At 48.7% G+C, this 24130-nt stretch overlaps 1 protein-coding gene and 1 pseudogene across 3 annotated transcripts; one reads left to right on the plus strand and one right to left on the minus strand.

Annotated features, from left to right (window-relative positions):
- Window positions 1–3630: 3630 nt before the first annotated feature.
- Window positions 3631–5348, minus strand: LOC110309800 (serine/threonine-protein phosphatase 2A 65 kDa regulatory subunit A beta isoform pseudogene; annotated as a pseudogene).
- A 5677-nt stretch (window positions 5349–11025) lies between these two features.
- Clu (clusterin) lies at window positions 11026–23972 on the plus strand. 3 transcript variants are annotated; one of them, XM_029469115.2, is made up of 10 exons: window positions 11121–11165; window positions 13848–13982; window positions 14170–14290; window positions 15764–15912; window positions 17275–17445; window positions 17989–18400; window positions 19312–19416; window positions 22068–22297; window positions 23270–23445; window positions 23737–23972. In XM_029469115.2, exons 3-10 carry the CDS (start codon window positions 14197–14199, stop codon window positions 23744–23746), a joined length of 1347 nt encoding a protein of 448 aa, XP_029324975.1. In that variant the 5' UTR covers window positions 11121–11165; window positions 13848–13982; window positions 14170–14196; the 3' UTR covers window positions 23747–23972. The 3 variants fall into 3 exon arrangements, with proteins under 3 accessions (XP_021037384.1, XP_029324975.1, XP_021037385.1); XM_021181725.2 differs by lacking the exon at window positions 13848–13982 and having other exon boundaries at window positions 11026–11165; XM_021181726.3 differs by lacking the exons at window positions 11121–11165; window positions 13848–13982 and adding an exon at window positions 12215–12346.
- Window positions 23973–24130: the final 158 nt, after the last annotated feature.

The following is a 24130-nucleotide window of genomic DNA, read 5'->3' on the forward strand; positions in this document are numbered from 1 at the left end:
TAAAAATGTAATTATCTCCAAGATAAAGTGTAGACTAAATGCAATTACAATGACCTCTTTTTCAACTGGGCAATGTCATTTTTAAATTCATACAACAATTCCACATGCAAGAATTGAAAAATATTTTAAAGGAAAAAAATCTATGTAATTAAAACAATGTATTCCACACAAGTCCACCCACACACACACACACACATACACACACCCAGAGACCAGGCAGAGGTCAGATCAGGTCAGGTTAGGTCAGGTTCATTCTGAAGCTGGAGACAAGGTGATGTTCATGGTCCAGCCACGAACAGACGGCAGAAGCCACGTGGAAACCTAGCATCCGGGCTCCCACTGACTGTGAAACACAAGGAGGCTATCATGACTGCAGACACAGTTGAAGAAAAGGAACCAAAAAGGCTTCTGTGACAACCCCTACCTCCCCAAAGTAATAGCCTAGAGAGGAAACCATCAAGAATTAAAAAAAACTAACAACAAACAGACAAACAACTGGGATGCCAGGGGGGTCAGGGGGTTGCAGGTGGAGAAGAGTTCAGCTTCTCTGGAAAGGCTGGAAAGGCCACTGGGAGTCTGACAATGCTTTAGTGAATGTCTGAACAACTCACAATTGACTTCATTTCTCACCCCCTCCTCCTCCTCCTCCTCCTCCTCCTCTTCCTCCTCCTCCTCTTCTCTGTGTGTTCAGGGTAGATATGGGAGGTCTGGGGGGGGTGAGTACCATTGGGGTGCACGGTGTAAGATTCCCCAAAAGCAATAAGAATATTACATTAAATAAAACGGTGAGGGAGATGGAGCATTGGCCTTTAGCTCTCTGCTTTGTGACCAGGGATCTAAAACTGCAGTCGCTGTGCCTTCTCCACACAATAGACTATGCCCTCAAGTCTCAAGCAAAGCAAGCCCTCCCTCCTTGAGGTAGCTTTTGTCAGGGTATTTTACCATAGCAAATGGAAAAGCGACGACAGTTTCTCTGACAATAATGTCACATATTAGGTTATCAGTCTAGAATAAATAAAGCTAGACCACGCTCTCATCCCCACCCCCACTCCCACCACAGACACTCATACACAGAGTCAGATGCAAAGATTTCCTTTTGGTTAGATATATAGACATACAAGCATAACCCAGTGGAAGCTGAATGAAAATGAGGAGGATAGCTTTGAGTGGAAGGAAGAAATTCTCAAACAAGACAGGACACACAGAGACTAAAGAAAAAGACAAACACGTTTATTTGCATAAAAATTTGAGAAAGCCTCCACAACCAATGGGGGGGGGCAAATAAATAAATGGCAGCTCACTGGAAAGGGGGCTGAAGCTATGGCTCAGGGGTTAAAAGCAGTTGCTGCTCTTCCTGATCAGGTCTGGATCGTAGAACTCACGCCCAGCAGCTAACAACCACCCAGGAATCCAGCTCCAGGGCCCCTGACACCCTTCTCCACCTCTGAAGGTACGCGGCACACGCTCAAACATGCAAGACAAGTAAATAAAGATTAAAAAATAATTTTCAAAAGAAAGAAAATTTAGAACACACAAAACATTACTTTCTTTGTCAATTCAAAAACTCTTAAGATTGATAGAAAACCACAAATAACTTGTTCAAATAAACGGACAGCCAAGAGACAGAAAATGCCTGCCTCTTTGATTGCCTGTTTCTGTCTCTGTCTATCTGTGTGTGTGTTTCTCAGTTTCTGTGTCTCTGTGTCTCTTTCTGTTTCTCTGTCTCTGTATGTCTCTGTCTCTGTCTCTCTGTCTCTCTCTCTCTCTCTCTCTCTGTTTTTTTCATGAGGCAAGGCCTCATTCAAAGGCCCAGGCTGGCCTGACCTTGCTGTGTAGCCCAAGTTGGACTCAAACTCATGATGCTAGCAGGCACCACTGCTCTTGGTAGAAGATGGTAGTTTTCAGCTCACCAAATGGTCCTGTGGGAAGGGACAGTCTTACAGACGCTAAAGTCACAGAAATCCTTGGGGGAAGGTAAACAGACAGTGCCTTAACAGTGAGCCCTAGGGGAATGCCAGGGCCAAGAAGCTGGAGTGGGTGGGTGGGGGAGCAGGGTGGAGGGAGGGTATAGGGAACTTTCAGGATAGCATTTGAAATGTACATAAAGAAAATATCTAATAAAAAAACTAAATAAAAAAGCCCAAAAAACAAAACAAAACAACAAAAAAAAGAGTGAGCCCTGTGCAATGGATAAAGTAGTTGCTGCCCAGAAGAACAAACAAGGGCCAGAGTTTGGATTCCAAGAACCTCCATCTAGATGTGGTCATGCCCATCTGAAGAGACAGGAGTAGATAGCCTGGTGTCTACAGCAGGGAACAAGAGATCTAGCCTTGAAAAAGGTAGTTGGTGAGGACCGACAGGCAAGGTTGTCATGCCCTCCACTCATGTGCCATGGTCTACAAACAACAACTCCTACACACATATGTGAGTGCATCTCACATCACACATGGAGATTAAAAACAAAACAAAAGAATGAGCTATCTGTTTTATCTGCCAGTATCTTCACCTTACTGGAAGCAACAAGGGCACCAAGCAATTAAGAGACACACAGAACATTATCTTTGACATGACTTAGACCAGTGGTTCTCAACCTGTGGGTCCTGACCCCTTTGGGGGCCCCATATCAGATATTCTGCATATCATATATTTATATTATGATTCATAAAGGTAGCAAACATTATAGCTAAGAATTAGCAATGAAAATAATTTTATGGTTAGGGGTGGTCACCACAACATGAGGAGCTGTGTTAAATGGTCAAAACATTGGGAAGGTTGAGAGCCATTGGCTTAGACAAAGTTGGATTAAGAGAATGATTGAAAAAATATATCGAGGTTTACCTTGGATGCTATGCAGCCTCCCAGAAGTATGGGCTAGATCTTCCTAAGTATTGACTCAGAGAGATGTCTATGACAGGACCTTAGGTGGAAGAGAACAAGTTGCATATGATTTAGTAAATATATATATTTATTTTTATCTTATGTGTATGAGTGTTTGCCTGCATTTATACACATGCACCACATGTGTGCAGTGCCACACACTGGATCACCTGGAACTGGAGTTACAGGCTGTAAGTCATCCTGAGTGCTAGAAACTGAACTAAATGCTTGCTGTTAACTGCCGAGCTATCTCTTCAGTGCCTTTAATATTAATTTTTATGTCTTTTATTTCTACACCTTTATTTCTCCGTGTAAAGTGTAGGGAAAGGAATAAAATAAAAATGGCACAATTGACACATATACAGAGACAGACAGACACATAGACACACACACCCCACACACAAACACGGTTCGGGTTAGGAAAGGGGGCTGGTTAGTAGACAGGGAAGGGGTCCCCATTACAGCAGCAGGAGCCAGTGAGCTAGGATGCTCCATTTCTCCCAGCATGAGCGGGAACAACCATCCCTTCCTTTCAAGCTACTGTTCTGCCCAACTTGTACTGCCCCAGCCCTTGGGAGGTAGACGGAGAAGTCTTCCCAGACTACAGAGAGGAGGAACTGAACCCTGCTGTAGGAAGGTCAGACCATGCACAGGGAGTGACAGTCATTGGCCCCCTCCACCTCCCTAAGGGGGGCAGCTATGTGAGGGTTGGGGGGTGGGCACCAGAGGCTCCCAATACTTCTTCTTCCAGCATCAGGCAAGAGAGAGAAGAGTCAGAGCCTCGTGGGAGAAGTACGTGACAGCCACATCCTGGTCCTGGGTCAGCTTCTCCAGGATGGGCTTGACTTCACTCTGCAGGGTGCTGTTGTCAAGAGTGGGTCCTATCTTCTGAAGCAACAAAGCAGACATTGGCGACTGGGTCCCCAGCCATACAAAGAACTGTAGGCAACATGTGTTTGGTGGTGATACCCTGCCCACGGACCTCAGAGAGCACATTGATGCAGAAGAGTATAGTTGTGTGATGCAGATAGCTAGGGTCTCAAAACATGGCTAAGACCTTGGGGTCAATAGTGGCATGGGCCCACCCCCTCCCAAACATCTCCACTAGCTTCTTGAGGTTGCTGGTGGCAGCCTCACAGATAGCATAGACATCATCCACTAGCCAGGCCATACACAAAGAGCTGAGTTTCTCGTCAATAAATCCCACCCCGAGCTGTCCAGCCAGAGGCACGAACTCAATGAAGACTAGCCATACTCGCCACTTGGCATCCTCAGCTAGTTCCACAATGGCAGGAAGCAGGGACTGAGAGAGCTGTGGGATGCCAATCATCTCATTCACGCAATTCAGGTTGGAGATGATGTTAATGCACACCTCAGGACACTCGTCCTTCAGCTGAGCCAAGAAAAGGGGCAAGAGGTGTTCGGTGGTGTCTTTACCCAGAATGGAAGAGGAACATGATGACAAAAGCCAGTGCTGACTTGACATGTTGGGTGGCATCTGACACAAGCTCCTTGATGCAGGGCAAGATCTGGGTCATGATTACATCATCCTAGCAGTTGGCTAGAATATTTTCACAGAACTCTTTGACCTTACAGTAGGCTGTAGCCCTCACCTTGGCCTCATAGTTCTTCATCAGGTTCTGAAAGGCAGGCACCAGATCTGTCACGGTGATCTCAGGCACCACTGCTTTCTGGAGCTCTGTGAACTTGTCAGCTACCATATATCAGACACTTGTTCCTTGGCACCTGTCTCAAGGTGGGCATCACTAAGGCCTTCAGGTCCTCCTGGGCACAAGCTGAGCGATGTTCACACATGCCTCCACTGCCAGCAGCCTCACCAAATCCTGCTCATCAGAGGGAGGTTAGAGAACACGGGATGCTCTCACTCTTGACCCTGTCCAGCTCCAGCACCTTAGCAGACTCCCTCAGCTTGGAGGAAGCAGCCAGCCACACCATGGGGTGCCATCTGAGCACAGGTTCCGGAAGGACTGTGGAAGACCTTCATGGCACTGGATACACAGGGGTAGCAAACCAAGAAGACACCATGGGCTGAGGTGCAGGAGGTGAACCAGTCTCCACTCACCAGCCATCTGCTTCACCAGAGGCACAAAGTGTGTGTGTTGCCTCTAGATCTGAAGGTGAGTGCTCATGTGAGATGGCCCACAAGGAGTCTACCACCTTGTCTTTCACTACTGCCTATTCCACTGTGGCCAGTGACTCAAGGGGTGGCACCCCAAAGTGGTGAAGGCTCCCAGCTACTCAGCCAAGGCCAAGAGGACTGTGTCTTCATCATAGATGATATCTGTAAGGAAAGGCAGGAGCTTACTTCTGATGCATTCAACGACAAGGGCCAAGGCAAAGGTGCAGAGCTTCTTGATACGATTGAGACAAAGCTGAGCGTCGTCATTTCGGAGTTCATCTATGAACACCACAATGGGATAGAGTGGATCGTCAATATTGGCAGCTGCCATCTTGGCTCCTTGGCATTTCTTTTTAAAGGTACGAACAGTTGGATGGTACTTTTGGAGGGACACCTGAGGTTGTCCTGTGGTCTCACACGTGCACATGTATGCATGTGCACACACATGCCCACGGACACACACATGAAATCAAGAGGTGCATTCAAGATTTGTGTCCCTTTGCTCAAGGCTGAATTCCCAAACCTCATGTGCTTGGGAACAGGAGAAAAGTGGACACTTGTAACTGTGGCAGGGGACTCCTTATCTCCGTCTCCCCATATCCCCTAGTTCTGCTGACTAAGGCACATCTTCCTGCCTAATCTCCAAAGGAGAACTTTTAGAGACTCAGTGCTGAGCTCACAGAGCCAGCTAATGGCAGGGCTGTAGGGTGTACAGGAAAAGCACCTGTCTTTAAAAAGGGACAGCAATCTATCTTTTACTTACATGTTTGTTTGCCCACACACATACTATTCTAGAAGCATGAAATGCAGGAGAAGCTGACAGTAAGACAGATAGGGTGATTGGTTACTGACTGTATATTCATCTTTTCCCTTAAATCTCCAAGGGAATTTGGAGCCAGCAACGTCTGCATGTTTGTATCTCCAAGCCTGCCCCACAGGTCAGCTTACATTGGTGTGAGGAACACAGTATTGTATAACACCATACAAAAGTGAGCAGAGACAGGGTTCATGAAATCACAAATCCAAAGTGTTTGCTATTATTGCACCTGGTCACCCAAACAGGTGTCCTGTATTTAGTCTAAAAGCCACACAGAAAGACCAAATGGAGCATGTTTGGGGTAGGGATGAAGAGAGTGAGGTATTTGGCATCCTATGTGAGAAGTAGGTTGAAGGAAACATGGGTAAGATCAGATACAATTTGGGTTTTCAGCTGTTTGAGGAGTTGGCTTGTAGAAGAAAGGACTCTATATCGGATATTGTCTCAGGAATAAGACACAGGAGGCCGCTGTATGGAGGAAACTGCAGGGGCTTCAGCCAGAGAGAGCAAACACCTGCCAGAGGTCTTCTGAGTCCCCTTCCCCCATGCTCTCTGTAGAGAGAGTAACACCACACACTGTGATACAGAGAAGATCAAACACAGTAGAGCATAGGCCAGCACTTTGCAAATTGGGTTTCCAAACTGTGGCTGCTTTTACTTGGCTCTGTGTGTGTGTGTGTGTGTACTTATGTATGCATGTGTATAATGTGTATATTATATATTAATAAGTTACATATGTATTAATATAAGACATGTTGTATATATGTGGTGGTTTGAATAAGATTGGACCAGGGAGTGGCACTAGTAGGAGGTGTGGTCTTATTGGAGTAGGTGTGACCTTGTTGGAAGAAATGTGTCACTTTGTGGGTGGGCTTTGAGACCTTCTTCCTAGCTGCCTAGAAGAGAGATAGCCTTTTCTCCTGGCTACCTTGGATCAAGATGTAGAACTCTTAGCTCCTTCACCAGTACCATGCCTGCCTAGACACTGCCATGCTTCCTGCCTTGATAATGATGGACTGAACCTCTGAAACTGTAAGCCAACCCCAATTAAATGTTGTTCTTTATAAGAGTTACCTTGGTCATGGTGTCTCTTCACAGCAATAAAACCCTAAGTAAGACAGTGTATATATTAACTATATATGCATTTAGATGCTGTGACAGATTAAACCGAATCTCTCTGATGGGGAGGACTCAGCTATTGGTAGTCTTAATATAATTTATTTAAAATGTTTAGACAGGGCCTTATATATTTCAGGCTAGCCTCAAACTTGTTATACAGCTAAAGATGATCTTGAAATCTTGCTTCTCTTGCCTGTGCCTCCTGAGAGCTGGGTTCTAGGCATGTGCCATCACACCTGGAGTATGTGGTTCTGGGAATTGTACCAAGATCCTCATGCACGTTAGGCAAGCCTGCCAGCTAAGCTATGTCCCTGGTCCTCATTGGTAATATTTAGAGCTACCAAGTAATCTTTTGGTTAGCCATTGACTGGTTCCACAGCAAAGCACATATATGAAGTAATAATTGGGTTCTAAGTGATTCTAGAAGCAGTCTTGATTTGAAGCGGATCTGTGGGTCAATTTTTTTCAAGGCCCATTAGCTTAACGTTTGGAGATAAAGGCTGTGATTGAGAAGTTTCAAAGTGAAATCCAGAAAGCGTAGCCTGTCCGCAGCATGAGGAAAGCTAAAGATGGTTTAAGGACCATCATCTTTTCCCAGGCATGTGATAAGCCATTCAGGCTTGAGTAGCCACTAACCTTTCTCCTGGGAAGTCCCAGATGAGAAGGACCAACCGATGAATTGCTTCTAGATCTCACAGATGCCCAAGCAAAGACCCTAAGGGATCTTTCTCAACCTTTGGCAGAGTCAATTATTTCTGATTTTATTATCTGTGATTTCTTCATGTGATTGATTCCATGCACTCTTAAATAATCACTGCCTAAAGACTGGTTCTTAGTGAGGGTCTCGGGATTCTGCTTGTGTTCATGTCTATGTTGCTGTGTTGGTAACTGAAGTTGCCTGGCTGCGTGCTGAGCTCACTGAGCTGGCTAGTGGCAGGGCTGTGGAGGTGTACATGAAAGGGCACCAAGTAGACACTCAGATGCAAAGACATTTGGGCAGCCAGAGATGCTGAGCAGAGCTTAAAGGGGGAAAAATTAGATCCCCACAAAGCTCTGCACTTACCCCAACACTCTTCCCCACGACCACAGAGCAAACAAACCAGGCTGAAGCTGTCACAGCTGCACATGTCCCGTGACTCAGCGCCCCGCTCAAGGCCAATGTGGAGTATTCAGGATAAGGAAGTGGGAGCTCCTAGTCTGCTCTACATGGTCAGGTCACTCCTGGCATTGACAAATGCAGAGCTGGGTTTGGGGGGTTTCAAGAGCATCAAGGTCAGAAGGCCAAAGCCTGGAAGAGTCTGCAGATGAAGACAAGCAATGAGCTTCTGGTTCCAGGCCTTCAAGGGAAGCAGATTTGGGAGATATAAGTGGGATTGTGTGTGTGTGTGTGTGTGTGTGTGTGTGTGTTTCTGAGGACAGAATTGGGCTCAGGGCTAGCCCTTTACAGGAACCAGGGAGCTCCAGCAAAGATGGCTTTCCTAAAGAATTAATTGCTTGCAAGGGAAATACCCAGTTCTCAGGTTGGGAACATCCAAATAGAAGCAGGAGAACTCCTGGGAGTTGGGGAGTTGCTGATATACAAGTAGGAAGAGGGTCAACCAGGTCTTCTGCAGTTTTCCTAGAATACTGAAAACCCAGGGTGGGAGATGAGGTGGTGGGTAAGGTAGAAGCACAGAATCTGATTGGATCCCTGGTACCCATCTAAAACGTGGCCTATAGTTATAACCCCAGAGCTGGGAAGGCAGACACAGGATCTTACGGATTGTTGTACAGCTGGTGAGTTCCATGCCAGTAAGAGAGGCTGCCTAAGGTACGAACAGTTGGAAGGCACCTTTGGAGGGACACCTGACGTTGTCTTGTGGTCTCACACGTGCACATGTATGCATGTGCACACACATGCACACGGACACACACGTGAATCAAGAGGTGCATTCAAGATTTGTGTCCGTTTGCTCAAGGCTGAATTCCCAAACCTCGTGTGCTTGGGAACAGGAGAAAAGTGAACACTTGTAACTGTGGCAGGGGACTCCTTATCTCCCTCTCCCCGGATCCCCTAGTTCTGCTGACTAAGGCACATCTTCCTGCCTAATCTCCAAAGGAGAACTTTGAGAGACTTCACTATTGTACCCTGTGCCCACGACAGGCAACAGGGAGGGAACTGCTGATCAGAAAAACGTTTCAAGGACATCGGTGTCCATAGAAAATGTAGCTATTACTGATAATTCTTTCTTTTTATTTTTCTTTATACAGAAAACAAAAAAGAAGATTCGGGGGGTGGGGGGAGGGGGGACATTCCTCCAAGTTTCTGTTGGCTCTGTTTTTCTGGTTAGTTATCGTCCCAGACTTGGCATTGAATCAGGTTAGGCTAAAGAAAGCCTTAGTGAGGACTCATTTCAGATTCATCTTTCCCAGACGGAAGAAACTAAGGCCCAAGGGCGGAGTGCTTTGTCTAAAGGCACTGGGTGCCTCAGGGCACAGCTGGGACTGTAGCCAGCCTTAGCCCATTTCTGACCATTCCTAGACATTTCCTGTAGGCTGCCTTTTGGGAAAGTACCAAATCACCATAGCCTCTGGGCTTTGAGCAAATGGAAATCTGGCCCTATGGCTGCTCCTTTAAAGATGTGAATGGGAAACAGACCTCGACCACACATTTCTCCTTCAAGTCTGTTTCTTTTACATAGTTTTCAAGGCCCGCCACCCAAACTGCGTTACCTACATTGGTTCCTTGACAGCTTGAGGGGGATGACAGGCTCTCTCTCTCTCTCTCTCTCTCTCTCTCTCTCTCTCTCTCTTGGTTTTTCGAAACAGGGTTTCTCTGTGTAGCCCTGGCTGTCCTGGAACTCAACTTTGTAGACCAGGCTGGCCTCGAACTCAGAAATCTGCCTGCCTCTGCCTCCCGAGTGCTGGGATTTGATACACGGATGTTCCAGGGTTCAGAGTGGGAAGCTCAGCTTCTCCCCCGAGAAGTAGCATGGTGGGGGCTTCTAGGTTGTCCCTTCTTCCCAGAGATGCCCGTAACAGGTGTCCCTGTACTCAGCAAAAAGCAGCTAGGGTGCCTCTCAGCACCTCTGGTCACAGACCCAGCTACTCAGCAGCAGGGCTCCATGGAGAGCTTCCACCATAGGCTCCTTGTTCAGAAACCAGTGTGAGTTCCAAGTCTGAGACAAAGTAGTTTTTGTTTAAAAAATTGTATTAGTATATATTAATTATACATAATGAGTTTAAGAATGGCATAGTCATACACACACACACACACATATATTCCCCTCCTTCATTTCTCTTTCGTGTCCTCTTTGTCCTCTTCTTCCTCCCATTATCTCTTCTCTCTCAATTCCTCTCATAAATTTCATTAGCGTTGCCCACAGGAGCATGCGGTGAGCAGTTATTTACAGAAACATAGACACCTTACCATTGGCTCTATCACCTAAGAAAATGGGGCAGTGTACTTGAAAACAGGTGTGAGGGTCCTAGGTCCAGAGGCAGTGAAGCCCACCTTGCTTGACTGGGTCCCAAGTGCGTGGGAGCCACGCTTAGGCTTTACGAATTCAGGGACAGCAGAGGCCTTCGTGATTACTGATGTATCATTGTCTCATTCTTAACCCGCTTCTGTTTCCTCCATCTGCCAAGGGACCAGCAAGCAGCCCAGTGCAGCGTTTAGGGAGCCAAGTACTTCGTGTATACTCTTCCCTAGCACAATGCCTACGCCGTCTTCTATGTTTCTGTTACTCTCCCATTAAAATGGGAGCAAAGAAAAGGAGTGAACGATGTGGAAGGATATGGAAGATGAACGTGCAATAAAGTGGGCATCGGGCGGTGGAATCCTGTGCCAGTTCTGGGCTGGAAGCAGGCCAGCGTAGTGTGTGGATTCCTAGTCCTGTAAAACTATTCTGTTGGGGCCTGGTTGTGAGGTTTTTGGTAGCTCTCAGGGAATAGAGCCACCAATTTAGGGGCCCTACAGCAACCAATGCGGTCATCTGTGGTGCCCATGCGCCCCCTGGTGCCCCCCGCTGAGTGCTGCGCCTCTTACCCCCACCTCTAGGCTTCCAGAAAGCTCCTGGTGCATTCTCCGGCATTCTCTGGGCGTGAGTCACGCAGGTTTGCAGCCAGCCCCAAAGGGGGTGTGCTTGAGCAGAGCGCTATAAATAGGGCGCTTCCCCGGTGCTCACCACCCGCGTCACCAGGAGGAGTGCACTGGAGCCAAGCCGCAGACCGGTGAGACAGCTGCACCTTTCCTACCCCAGCGCCGCTGAAGCCACACCAGCAGGGATGGGAGGGCAAGGGTAGCAGCTAGGTGGAAAGCTGGCGCAGCCGTGGGGAAGTGGGAGGTGACTAGAGCCCCATCACCAGACAGCCGAGCACGGGGTTGGGTAGGGGGTGCACGCTGGCTCAGACTCCGGAGTCTCCGTGTTTTTTAATCCAGATCACAATTTCACAGCTGTTCAATAGGCCACATGCAAAGATCTTCCTTTTGCAAAAATGGGGAAACTGAGGCTTGAAACCTGCCGTGAGATGCGGGAAGCGCAGGGGTGCGAGTGGCTCAGCGCGGCGACTAGGTGCGGATCTCTGTAGTGGCTGTTGTCTTTTGGGCATGAGTCATTGCATTTGGACTTCCCTTCCAGTTCCTGGGACAGCGCATAATAAATAAGATGTTGCGTATTTAAAGACGTGCTGCAGACATCCAGACCTGCTTTGCTGAGCTGAATGCATCCATCCAGTTCTTTAGAGAAATGCTCCACCAGGCCGAGACGTCTGATCCCACCGGATCACTTTATAGATGGTAATCTGAGGCCTGGAGACCATTAGAGGCTCAGCCTCCAAACGTTATATGAATAAGAAACTGAAAGCCCTTTGGCTTTTCAGAATTTTTGGGCCCAGTTTTAAAAATGGTGCCGATGCTGTTTTTAAAGGAAGAAGTTAGGAATTCAAGAGTCCATACAAGTTCTCTAACAGGCATGCAATTTAGTGCCCGACCCTGTGAGAATAGTAAAACAACCTGCAAATGGTAGTCAATCAATGGAATATTAGGCAGCAGCAAATGTGTGACTTTTTAAAACTATTTAAAAACAGGACCTATGAAGGGATGGTTTATAAAAATGCATTGGGAAAAAAATGGAGAAAAAAATTTACGCCACAATGGGAGAGGCTGTGTTTTCCTACTAGATAAGGAGGTCCTTGGCCCTGATGGGGCTGATGCACCCAGGGTAGTTGGCAGCCAGGCAGTAGGCCAGCCTCCAAAGGATGACAGGAAGTAAGTCAGTGTAGAGGGAAGGCAGCGGACCAACAACACCACAGTGCCGGGAAGCTTGGGAGACTAGCAGATTCTGACCCGGAGTCCCTATTACCAGCAGACCTAGAGGAAGTCTGTTCTTAGCTTTACCGATCGCTTCTTTGAGGTCTGTATCAGGTCCATTTTACAGATAAAGAAACCAAGGCTGGGAGATTTAGGACTTTTATTGTCAAGGAAAGAATATTAAAATGAGGTTTCAGAGGGCCGCATTCTTCCTGGGGGTTGGGGGTGGGGTTGGCTACAGGCTTGCAGTGTGTCTTGGGGAGCCTGGCAGGTGTCTGGGCGTTGGCATTCTCTAGAAGTGCCCAGGCTGAAGAGCAAGCAACCCTCCCTTTCTTATTTGGGAACTTGGTGGCTCTCCAGACCCCAGGTCTCCTTTGGCAAGCCCCAAGCTCCCTGCTCCCTGCAGCTCATCTTGATACTGCTTCGCCTCCCATTCAATGGTCTTCCTTGACTGCCCTGCTGCCTCTTCCGGGCACAATACTGTCCTCGGATCAGAAGCCATTTCCAAGGCTGTTAAATGGCTTTTCCCAAAATGGTCATGCTTGAGGATACTCCCACCTACAGATATTTCTGTGGCTTTGTCTCTGATGTGTCAAGGGGTCTGTCCCTGCCTGGGGCATTTCAGGCCTCAGTGAGCACCTGGGAGGTCTATGAGATCAGGGCCTTCCCAGTGGATCATGAACCAGGCTGGCTGAGCCACCTATCTATCCCTGGGAAAGTCTCTTCTCCCACACCACTCCTCCGCTCTGCGTGCATAATTAAGCCCTCAGCAGAGGCCTTGCCTATTAATGATCTGCCCAGTGTGTTGATGGGCCTGCCTAGCTGAGAGCAGGTTTTAAGAGTGAGCCATTCCAGGAAGAGAGATCGCTCCCTTTTCCCTGTTCCTGTGGGTATAGGAAGTTGGTGAGCCCAGATAAGCTATTCTGGGCAGGGTTGGAGATGCAAGGGGTGTGTGTGTGTGTGTGTGTATGTGTGTGTGTGTGTGTGTTTATGCAACCAATCCAGCTTCTGGGAAAGGATCCATTGTGTAATACTGGGGCTTCAGCCTGTGTCCCCTGGCTCAGGGCAGCCGGCCCAGTGGTGGCAGTGGCCCCTTGGCAGAGCATGCTAGTTCAGGCTTAGAGGCAACAGGCATGTGAAAGGGATTTGCTGGAGCCAATGGGCTTGTCCTCCTGAAGGGGCTTTCTGGGGTGGGGGTGGGGGTGGGGGGCTAATTGCTAATCTCAGGCTTTGTCCTTCCCCTTTCTAATTCTGCCTTCTCTGCAGTCCTAAATTCCTTCCCTTCCCATTTTGCTCTTACCCCACCCCCTCCCCAATCCATACTCAGCCTGGTGGCACAAGCGTCGCCCAGAGATGGTGAGATGGATTGAATTTCCCGTGCTGATGGAAGGGTGTGCATATTACCACAGGCTCACTTGGATAGCCTTGGGAGGCCAAGGGCCCCCTAAGGGGAGCCCAGGGCTGTGCAGTGAGTGGGAGCGGTGGCACAGTACCATGGAAGGGGATAGGCGAGGGATGTTTGCATGGTTCGGGAGAGGTATCTTTAGTATTTGGCATGTTAAATATGCTCTGGAGACACAGGAAACTCATCTGCCCTGTCTCAGGCTCTTATGAGAAGAAAGAAACACAGCTTGAAGCTTGGCCCCTCCAACTCCAGATAGCCTGGCTCCTCTGTGCAGCCAGACCACGGAACCACGGTTCTTCCCAGGGCCTCGCTGCCTCCAGTGTCTATAGAAGGGGTCAGTTTAATCTTGGTTTTATTCCCCCGTTCTTGAGAAGTAGATTGCAGTGATGCCAGATGAGGAGACAGATGAGGGCCACGTGTTCCAATCCCACCCCACCTCCCCTCTCAAGGAGCTGTAGCTGGGTGCAGAAAACCTGGAAGCTGCCCAGGGGTTGCCATGACATTTCTGCTGTTGTTTCCAGGACTCCAGGTTCCAAGAAGGCCACGCCATGAAGATTCTCCTGCTGTGCGTGGCACTGCTGCTGACCTGGGACAATGGCATGGTCCTGGGAGAGCAGGAGGTCTCTGACAATGAGCTCCAAGGTAGGTAGACTGAGCCACTGTCCCTCTGGTGGATGCTGTAGGGCCTGGGGCAGGGCCATCCCTCAAAGCTCAGTCCCCAAGTGCTGAGGGCTGTTTGAATCCTGGGTCTGTCCATGCCCTCTGCCCTCTCTAGTTCCTGCCTTGATGTTTTTGTGGTCAGGTGGCTTCTAGACATTGGCCTTTGTCTCAAGCCCCTCTGTTGGCTGCCTGCCATTCCTTTGTCATTACTGGTCCCCTCACCTGGCTCTCTTACTCTTCTCCCAAAGCAGTGCCCTAGACCCTTTGAAACTTTGTCAGTCTTCCCTTTGTGTGACATCCAGGGTTCTTACCGATGTGTCTCCAAACCAAACCCCCCTGGAAAGCCATATCCCACCAGTTTCCTCCTCTGGAAAAAGGGCAATGCAATTTGACATGGAGTAGTCACCTGAGAGCGCCCTCTCCCTTCCTCCCCATCTTCCAAGGCTTTTCTGGAAACCCGCCTTTTCTCCCTCCTTCTCTCCTAACCTCTTGCTCATAGCTGACCAGTTCTGGGGGGGGGGGTCTTCCTTAAAGACAATGTTATCTGATTCTTTGATGTGGATACACACGGTGAAATGATTGCTGTTGTCAAGCTATTGGCTGTCCATCACCTCAACTTATCATTGGGTTCAGACACTTAAAATATGTTCTCTCAGCACACTTCAAGGGTAGAACACATTATCAGCCACGAGCTCTGCTTGGACCATTGACCTTGGGGCTTACTTGTGTTGCTACATCATTGAAGCTCTTGCCCTTGGCTCAGCGGTCCCCCCTCCCGCTTCTCTTTGTTTGTGTCTGGCAACCGCATCAGGTAGAAAACAGAGGAGGTGTGGGAAATGGCACTTGACACAGGATAAGTAAGTGGTATCACCGTGACATGATGTGTCATTGCCTTCGTCACCTGGGGCAGTGTCATGGTTATGGTCTCCATGGTGAACGCAGCTCTTCATTTATCTCCCCGTCTCCATGGTGTCTGGTGCTACCCTGTCACCTGACACTGTGCATTGTAGCAAAGAAGTGCCAGGATTGGGTTAACCTGAGCTTCGCAGAGATAATTTCCAAAAGAGCACTTTTATTATACCTTGATGCTTAGGAGGTTGTTTTGTTTTGTTTTGTTTTCTGTTTTCCTTGAAATATTCTCTGTGGCTGTTGGCTCTCCAGGGTGGCATGGTGGGGTCAGTCATAGTATGGCTATCCCTCTCTGCACCACTCACTCCTGTGTTTCTGAGCTGTGACTTGGAGTCTACCATGAGCCCTTTGATGGGACATAGAGGCAGGACTGAGGCCATAAGGACTGCCACAGGCTTGGGGTGGTAGTGATGGTGTCTCAGCTTGATGCCCCCAGCACTCCCCATCAAAGCATGGCTTTCTCACCGTCCCCCTGGCACCCAGGCTATTTCTCCAGCCATTCCTCCCCACCCCCCTCAACTCACTATACCTTCCTCTCTCTCACAGAACTGTCCACTCAAGGGAGCAGGTATATTAACAAGGAGATTCAGAACGCTGTCCAGGGAGTGAAGCACATAAAAACCCTCATAGAAAAAACCAACGCGGAGCGCAAGTCCTTGCTCAACAGTTTAGAGGAAGCCAAGAAGAAGAAAGAGGTAGGGCCAAGCCTTGGCTGAGCCCAGGCTCTCCCTGCTGGAGGGGAGGAGGGGACATGGTGAGCAGGTGCCTTTCTGGGTTGCCATGGTGTCCAAGGGCGGTCCTCGCAGGGTTCGGCTAATGCTGGACTGAGGAGCCAAGGAAAGCACATTCGCTTGTGGGAGCCTCAGTGCTGAGGCCTTGAATTTGGTTTCCTTGCAACTCTGGTCCAGGGCCTGAAGCCCAGATTCATTTCAATAGGTTTTTCTAACCCTTGCTGTGGGTGGGGCATGGTGCAGGACTCAGCGGTGTGTGTGTGTGTGTGTGTGTGTGTGTGTGTGTGTGTGTGTGTATGATGGCAGCATCCAGACATTTCCCATTCTTTTCTTCTGTATTCAAAATGACTTTTAACATGAAAGTGCTTATTGAAATATTTTAAAATCAATGTAAAATTCTTGTAATCTATCCTTAGACATCCATCCATTCATTCATTCCCACTCAGATATAGGGGAGGGGGGGCAGTTTTCAAAACCCTTAGTAGAAGCTGAAGTTGTGGATTTAGCACCAGGCCCTCCAGAGGTTGTACTTCTGTAATTTATAAATTACAGACAGCAAGGTATGAGCGCCACAATAAAATAGAGCAATTATAATGGTATACCAGTTATACCATACAGAAGGCTACGCAGATGTGATTTCTCCCACTCAAGATATCTCAATTCCTCAGCCTCCACAATACTATTTTTAGACTGTGGTTGACCATGGGTAGCTAAGAACTGATAACAAGGGACTGCCCTGTTACCATTTGTTTGTCATCTACATTTGAACATCTATGTTGACTCTGGTACACACACACACACACACACACACACACACAAACTTATCCACAGATCCATCCATCCACTTATTTATTTTCCATATTGATATGTAGACGCACACATTTGCTATAAACTAATATCTCTTCAGGCGGAGAATTTAAATTTTTTATTTTAGCAATCCCCGAAGCCAACAGCTGAGTCAGGGGCATGGTAATGAGTTTGATGGTTGATTTGACTGGATAGCTTCGATTTGCATGTCAGGGGCCACAGTGCTAACAGAAAGATAAGACTGCCCTCTTTGGGGAGATGAGAGGAGACAGTGAGGTGGTTTAAGGGAGAGGTGGGGCCTAAGGAAGAGACGGTCAGAGCAGCAGATCAGAGTGGACAGGAAAGCTTAGGGAATGGCTGGGCCTTGAAGAATGAGAGGCTCCTGAGAGTGTGGCTGGGGCGGCCCAACAGAAGGGCTAGAGCAAAGCCGTGGGCACCAGGAGCAACCTTGTACTCAGAGCGGGGAGACCGGCTGGGTCTCTGTGTGGGTCACCTGGCCTTCTTGCCATCTCCCTGAAGGATGCTCTGGAGGACACCAGGGATTCTGAAATGAAGCTGAAGGCATTCCCGGAAGTGTGTAACGAGACCATGATGGCCCTCTGGGAGGAGTGCAAGCCCTGCCTGAAGCATACCTGCATGAAGTTCTATGCACGCGTCTGCAGGAGCGGCTCGGGGCTGGTCGGCCAGCAGGTGAGAAGGAGACATGTCCACAGCCTGGGTTCTGGATGGGGAATGTGGAGAATCCATGAAATAGGCCTCATTCCATATGCTGGGTACAGTTGATTAGCATTGCTTGACTGTACATCGTTCTAGTGTCATGGTCGATTGGTGATGTCTGCTTGGCAGGTACCATCTCTTTCAAGACCTTTACCTGGTTGGGTAAAATGGCCTTATGGGATGGTAGAATCCTGTGTTAGTATAGGAAAAGGGAATTAAAAAAAATATTTAGTCTATTTGCATTAATTCTATCCCTACCTGTGAGATTCACTTGGTTCGGACTCAGTAAAATTCACTGTTTCCTCAAGGCTGAGCAGCTAAGCGGGAGTGGCTATTCTTTCTGGCCCAAGGTGAGACTTGTGAGCCATGAGAAATGGATTTGGGGGGACGGTGCGGGCGGCTGACAGGGTATCCAGGAGGCAGAACAGTGGGAACTTGGGTCAGCTTCTGTGCGGCCACAGGGGGATATAGGCTGGAGTGCACACAATGCCTTAACTGTACTTCTCTGGGTCCCAGCTAGAGGAGTTTCTAAACCAGAGCTCACCCTTCTACTTCTGGATGAACGGTGACCGCATCGACTCCCTGCTGGAGAGTGACCGGCAGCAGAGCCAAGTCCTGGATGCCATGCAGGACAGCTTTGCTCGGGCATCTGGCATCATAGACACGCTCTTCCAGGACCGGTTCTTCGCCCGTGAGCTCCATGACCCCCATTACTTCTCCCCCATCGGCTTCCCACACAAGAGGCCTCATTTCTTATATCCCAAGTCCCGCTTGGTCCGCAGCCTCATGCCTCCCTCCCACTATGGGCCTCCGAGCTTCCACACCATGTTCCAGCCTTTCTTTGAGATGATCCACCAGGCTCAACAGGCCATGGATGTCCAGCTCCACAGCCCAGCCTTCCAGTTTCCAGATGTGGATTTCTTAAGAGGTTAGAAAGCAATTGCTTTCTTTCCAAGAAGGAATGGGAATCTCCCAGATATCTAGGCTCTTCCAGGGCTTGACCTGTGCTGGTTTTATGTTCCTAGCAGCCTCAGAGGCTGGTATTTCCTCCATTTGTAGGGTAAAGGAGCTAGGATGGGGGAAAGAAATGCAGATAGATGTGGGGGGGCAGTTCAATTAGCATTTGTAGAGATTGGAGCTCTTGTGTTTGTTACAGTGAACTCAGGGTGTGATCTGGGGCTGTGCCTCCTATAGGATCCCAGATATTCTTTCTTGGGAACTTTTGAGGGTGTGGTGTGAGAGGCCCGCCCTTCCAGGCAATGAGTCTGTGTCATCTTAAAGAAGATGTTCATGCCTGTGACCTTAGCGTGTAATGCCTGTAAGGATGAAATACCACGTAGACACGAGAAACCGGTGTCTGAGGAGTGATTTTTTTTTTTTAGTGCCTTGGGTCTTAACACCATGTCCTACATGGTATGGTTTGCATTAGAAATAGAAGAAGTCCTGGCATCCAACACACATCTACTGTAGCTCCATTATCTAAAGATGGTTTATGTTGTCAGGACACACTTGTGCTCTCTGGGACTTGAAGGCCAGTTAGGGAGTACCATCAGTCAAGGAGAACAAAGAACAGCCATGATGTCAGAAGGCACACAGCTGAGGGGATGTGGCAGGAGAGATCTCCTCAGATGGAGATGGTGGGAAGGCAGGCAGTACCTGCTGAGAGCCATGGGAATATCCTCAGCCACAGGGAAGTCCCATGGCTGCAAGCAAACAAATAAGCTGGCTGCATCGTGCCCTGACCAAGGCACTGAGCAGAGGTGTAGAAGGCCGTCGAGTGGGCATCCTTCCAATGTGCCATGTGTCTCATCCTGCCCCTCTTTCCCCTCATGTGTCCAGAAGGTGAAGATGACCGCACCGTGTGCAAGGAGATCCGCCGCAACTCCACAGGATGCCTGAAGATGAAGGGCCAGTGTGAGAAGTGCCAGGAGATCTTGTCTGTGGGTGAGTCTGGGAACCAGTGGTCATCTGACTGTGGGTCTCCAGTGACTCACTGGTACTATCCTTTTTCAAAGACTAGCTCTCTGCCTGTGAACTCTTAATCCCTGGGAGACTCCTCACCCTGGTGCACAGCCTACTCCCCTCATATCTAGAGCTTCATTATTTGGGAGCTGGGATAGGACCCAGTGCCTCCTGCATGTTAGGTGAATGCTCTACCACTGAGGCACATCAATTTTACTCAGAATAAAGTTCAGGTGCAGATTGTTCTTATATAGATGAGGTGGAGCTAAAGTGCCCACCACCACCCCTGTGGCTCACTGGCAAACCTGCAGTCCACGGTGGAATTACACTGTATCGACCAGTAAGCCACAGCACATTCCCCTGGCTACTTTGTTCCACAGTGCCAAGTACTGTAGACCCTGATTTTGAACTTCTGATTATGAAATCTTTGGCAACATGCGTTTTGTTTAACAAGTGCTCGCCGCCGGGCACTGCTGCAAACACGTCATAGGTGTCTGTTCGCAGAATGATCTTGTGAGCTGAGTACAGCTCTCTTTCCATCTTGCTGGATGGCTAAGTGACTTATCTAAGATTACGAGACACGAGGCTTCTCACTTAGGCTGTGCTCATGAACAGCACCCTGGGGTTTTTTCCCTAGGAACCTTGAGCTATGTCCTTGTGATGGTGGTCCTTGGTATCCTGACCGCATTCTTTTTGGTGGACTAGTCCCTCAGAAAAGGAACTGTTTTCCTTCATCAGTTCCCCAGGCAATCTGGGTATGGTGGCATATCCCTATAATCCCAACATTTGGGAGGCTGAGGTAGGAGGGTGGTGAATCCAAGGCGCCAGCGAGGTTCTGTCTCCATGAAAACAAAACAAAATACAGCAAACCCAAAACTGTTCCCCACAGACTTGTCAGGTCTGGCTCTCAAGCCAATGCCCTGCTTCCAGCCTGATCTTTACAGCAGCTCACAGTACACAGTGCTCCTGCTCAGATCACAAGGAGTCAATCGCCCTCTTTGTTGGCTGGGACAGACCTTCAGAGACTGGTTAAATATTCCCAGCCTCATTCCTGCAATGTTAGGAGGCTAGGAAAAAAAAATACTAGTGCTTTTAAAGGTTATAGTGTGACATTATAAACAAACATGGGCCACACCTGCAGGCTTTCCTTTATAGTTGAAAGATGGGGTGCCTGAGCACAGAGAAGCCAGGCACCTTATAGATTGGATCTCTTACATCAGACTTAGTGATCCTCTCAACAGTCACCCGTTAGCTCTTATTTACGGTGCTTATAATGGTATCCTCTCAACAGTCACCGTTTCTGTCACCCGTTAGCTCTTCTGTACAGTGCTTACAATGGTATGGATAGGCTTCACAGAGACCTCTCGCCTGGGACATCTTGCCTCAGCCCTGTGGGCAGACCTGACCATGGCTGAGCATTTAACAACATTTTTGGCTTCAACCTGCCATCTACCAAGAGCAACCCTCCCTCCACTGTGACAATCAGAAACATCTTCAGATTGTCTGGACTGTCCCCTGGTGGGTGGTGTGGTCCCAGGTTGAGAACCACCGTAATACTCTGTCCTTCCCTCCGGACTTTCTTGTTTGGGCTAATCAGTGGTCAGAGTGCTCCGGTTATTCCTGGAAGATTTCTTCTCATCTCTGCTTCTGGTCTCCAATCCTGTGTCTTGCTCCATGCAACATTATATCTTATTTTAACTATGAACAATTGTATTAGCCACATAGGGCCCAGAAGGCATCTCTCTTGTCTTGCTTAGTTTGGATATAGCCTCTCATAGATGTTTAAAAAATAATTGAGGAGGGGGTAGGCGTTGTTAAACACTGGTTTTCAGAAAGCATGAGCACTTTGTAGGTCTCAGTAGCCTGATGCCTGCAGTGCACTCTTGCAGAAGAGAGGATGCCAGAGTTCCTATTTCCTCCTGGTCATCTTGGGTGGACAAGGGCAGGCAAGGACTGACCCTTGGGCACCAAACACCTGTGTTTTGTAGACTAGGGACCTGGCTGTCTCTTCTGCAGCTTCGGTTCTGGGAAAATGGTCTTACTGAATCTGTCAAATATGTTCAAAAATAAGTTTGGAGACTATTCTAGAACCCTGGTCTCAGGGGAGGAAGAGCTCAGGTTGAGGAGTTGAAGATGGGGCTTCAATCCTGGTTCCACAGGTTGCTTCCCCTATAGATCTGAGCAAGGTCCACCTAAGTAAATAATGATCCTCTTCTTTGTGGCGTGTCCAGTGCAACAGTAGCTTCCTCCTATTTTGGAAATGAGTCCTGGGAGGAGCTCAGGGAGCAAGAGTAAGTCTAGGAACACGGGGGAGTCAGCATAGGTGCTCCCCAGAGCACCGTCAGCAGCATTGTGACAGGTCACCAAGACTGGTCACGTCTACCGCTCAAAGAAGACTCAGCCACACTGCTCTGACACAGCTTAGCACAGCTAAGCCATTGCATCCCAAAGCATGAAGGGGGCAGCACCTTGGTTTCTGTGTCCGGGGAACTGTAAGAGCTGCTCTGTAGCCCTCCATGGAAGAGTTCCTCTGCTTCAGATTGTGGCTGCTGCAGCTGGTTCCCAGGGGCGTGTCCGTCCCCTTTACCCTCCCTTTCATGCTTCTGCCTTCTGCTTCTTTCTTCTCTGGGCAGACTGTTCAACCAACAATCCTGCCCAGGCTAACCTGCGCCAGGAGCTGAACGACTCGCTCCAGGTGGCGGAGAGGCTGACCGAGCAGTACAAGGAGCTGCTTCATACCTTCCAGTCTAAGATGCTCAACACCTCATCCCTGCTGGAGCAGCTGAACGACCAGTTCAACTGGGTGTCCCAGCTGGCTAACCTCACACAGGGCGAAGACAAGTACTACCTTCGGGTCTCCACCGTGAGTTGTATCCCAGTCATTTGATAAGGCTGAGACCCATGTGTGATCCAGAGGTGATGTGTGTCTCTTAGAGATGTGGTGGGACAAAGGTCCCACCTAGGATTTACACCAGCAGGGACTAGGAAAACTGTATGCACGTTGTAGCATTGAAATGCCTTTGCCCCTTCAAATATCCAAGTCTCATTTCTAAGATGAGGAAAGAGAGAGGTTCTGTGGCTTGCTAAGAACAGACAGTTTTGGGCAACTTCCCTGGGTCAGCCTGTCAGCCTGGCTGTAAAGCTGCTTCCTGCCCAGGGCCACTCTGAGTGCCACATGAATTGGTTCACTGATAGCCAGTGAGAACTCCGTTTCCTTTAGTTCGTGGACCCCACCACCCACCCCCTTTGACCATAGCCTGGCTAACATTTGTACAAAGCAAATGTTGGGGTCAGGTGTTGTGGCGCGTGCCTGTAAGCCAGCACTGAAGAAACGGAGGCAGGAGAGTAGAGAGCTTGAGCCCGGGCTGGACTATATAGTGACGGCCTCTCTCATACAAAGCAAAACAAGAGAACACAACAAGAAGAAAACATTCAAAAATCATTTCAAGTTTCTGGAGTGCCTACTTGGCTAGTCATTTTCAAGTAACATTAAAGGCGTGGTGGCACACGCCTTTAATCCCAGCACTTGGGAGGCAGAGGCAGGCGGATTTCTGAGTTCGAGGCCAGCCTGGTCTACAAAGTGAGTTACAGGACAGCCAGGGCTACAGAGAGAAACCCTGTCTCAAACAAACAAACAAAAAACAAACAAACAAACAAAAACAAAAAACAAACCGAGATAGTTTTGCTCGGAATTCTCTAGGCATCCAGAAGTGACAGATAACCCGTAGATCTGTTTCTGGCTGAAGGGGGCAAAGAGCAGTTCCATATATCCTTTGACAAAGAGGGGTGCACTCTCTAGTCATCACGTAGAGACACTTCTCCTGCCTTCCTCTAGGTGACCACCCATTCTTCTGACTCAGAGGTCCCCTCCCGTGTCACTGAGGTGGTGGTGAAGCTGTTTGACTCTGACCCCATCACAGTGGTGTTACCAGAAGAAGTCTCTAAGGATAACCCTAAGTTTATGGACACAGTGGCGGAGAAGGCGCTACAGGAATACCGCAGGAAAAGCCGGTAAGCAGGCAGCCTTTCTGTGACCCCAGGGACTGGTAAACAAGTTTTTCCAAGAACCTGGAGGCCTGGAAAGTCCTCAGGAGTCCAGACAAGGAACAGACTATGTATTCTGGGCATACGGCCTATCCTTGAGGCCAGAGCCCACGGGTAAGCTAGGGAAACCCCGGGGATTTTATTTTCTTTGCTCTGGGAAATGTTTTTCCTTGGTGATAAAGGATGTGGGTGTTGGTGGCTGCTTCTTGGGGGATACTGATTCTCTTATCCACTCTCCTCTTTTTTTTTTTTTTCAAGTTCGGAATGAGACAGAAGCCTCACCTTCCTATATGTAGGAGTGTCTGGGAGGGAATCTCCCAGCTCCCCGAGGTGGCTGCAGACCCCTAGAGAACTCCACATGTCTCCAGGCGAGTAGGCCTCACCCAAGCAGCCTCTCCGTCCTCTGGATTCTGTACACTAATGCCTGCACTTGCTGCTCTCGGGAAGAACTGATTCCCCCATGCAACTAATGCAATAAAAGCCGCCTTGCGATACGCGTCTTTTGGGCCTGTTTTTGTTCTTGATTCTCCTGCAGGCTGCACATCTTGGTTTGGTATGGAGGGGAAACAAGGCTAATAACCGGGTCAGTTGCTAAAGCGCTTGCCGCAAGAACATGAGTTTGGTAAAGCCAGGCATGGTAGCACCCTCTTGT

This window comes from Mus caroli, unplaced genomic scaffold (genome assembly GCF_978045245.1).
Source record: "Mus caroli unplaced genomic scaffold, Mus_caroli_1 scaffold_12, whole genome shotgun sequence".
NCBI classification, from domain to species: domain Eukaryota; kingdom Metazoa; phylum Chordata; class Mammalia; order Rodentia; family Muridae; genus Mus; species Mus caroli.

Bases quoted from the DNA above. Each gene is read 5' to 3' on its own strand.
- Clu (XM_021181725.2), top strand. From the start codon at position 14,197: ATGAAGATTCTCCTGCTGTGCGTGGCACTGCTGCTGACCTGGGACAAT. The intron at 18,401-19,311 runs GTTAGAAAGCAA...TCATGTGTCCAG, and splicing joins AGATGTGGATTTCTTAAGAG to AAGGTGAAGATGACCGCACC. The intron at 22,298-23,269 runs GTGAGTTGTATC...GCCTTCCTCTAG, and splicing joins ACTACCTTCGGGTCTCCACC to GTGACCACCCATTCTTCTGA.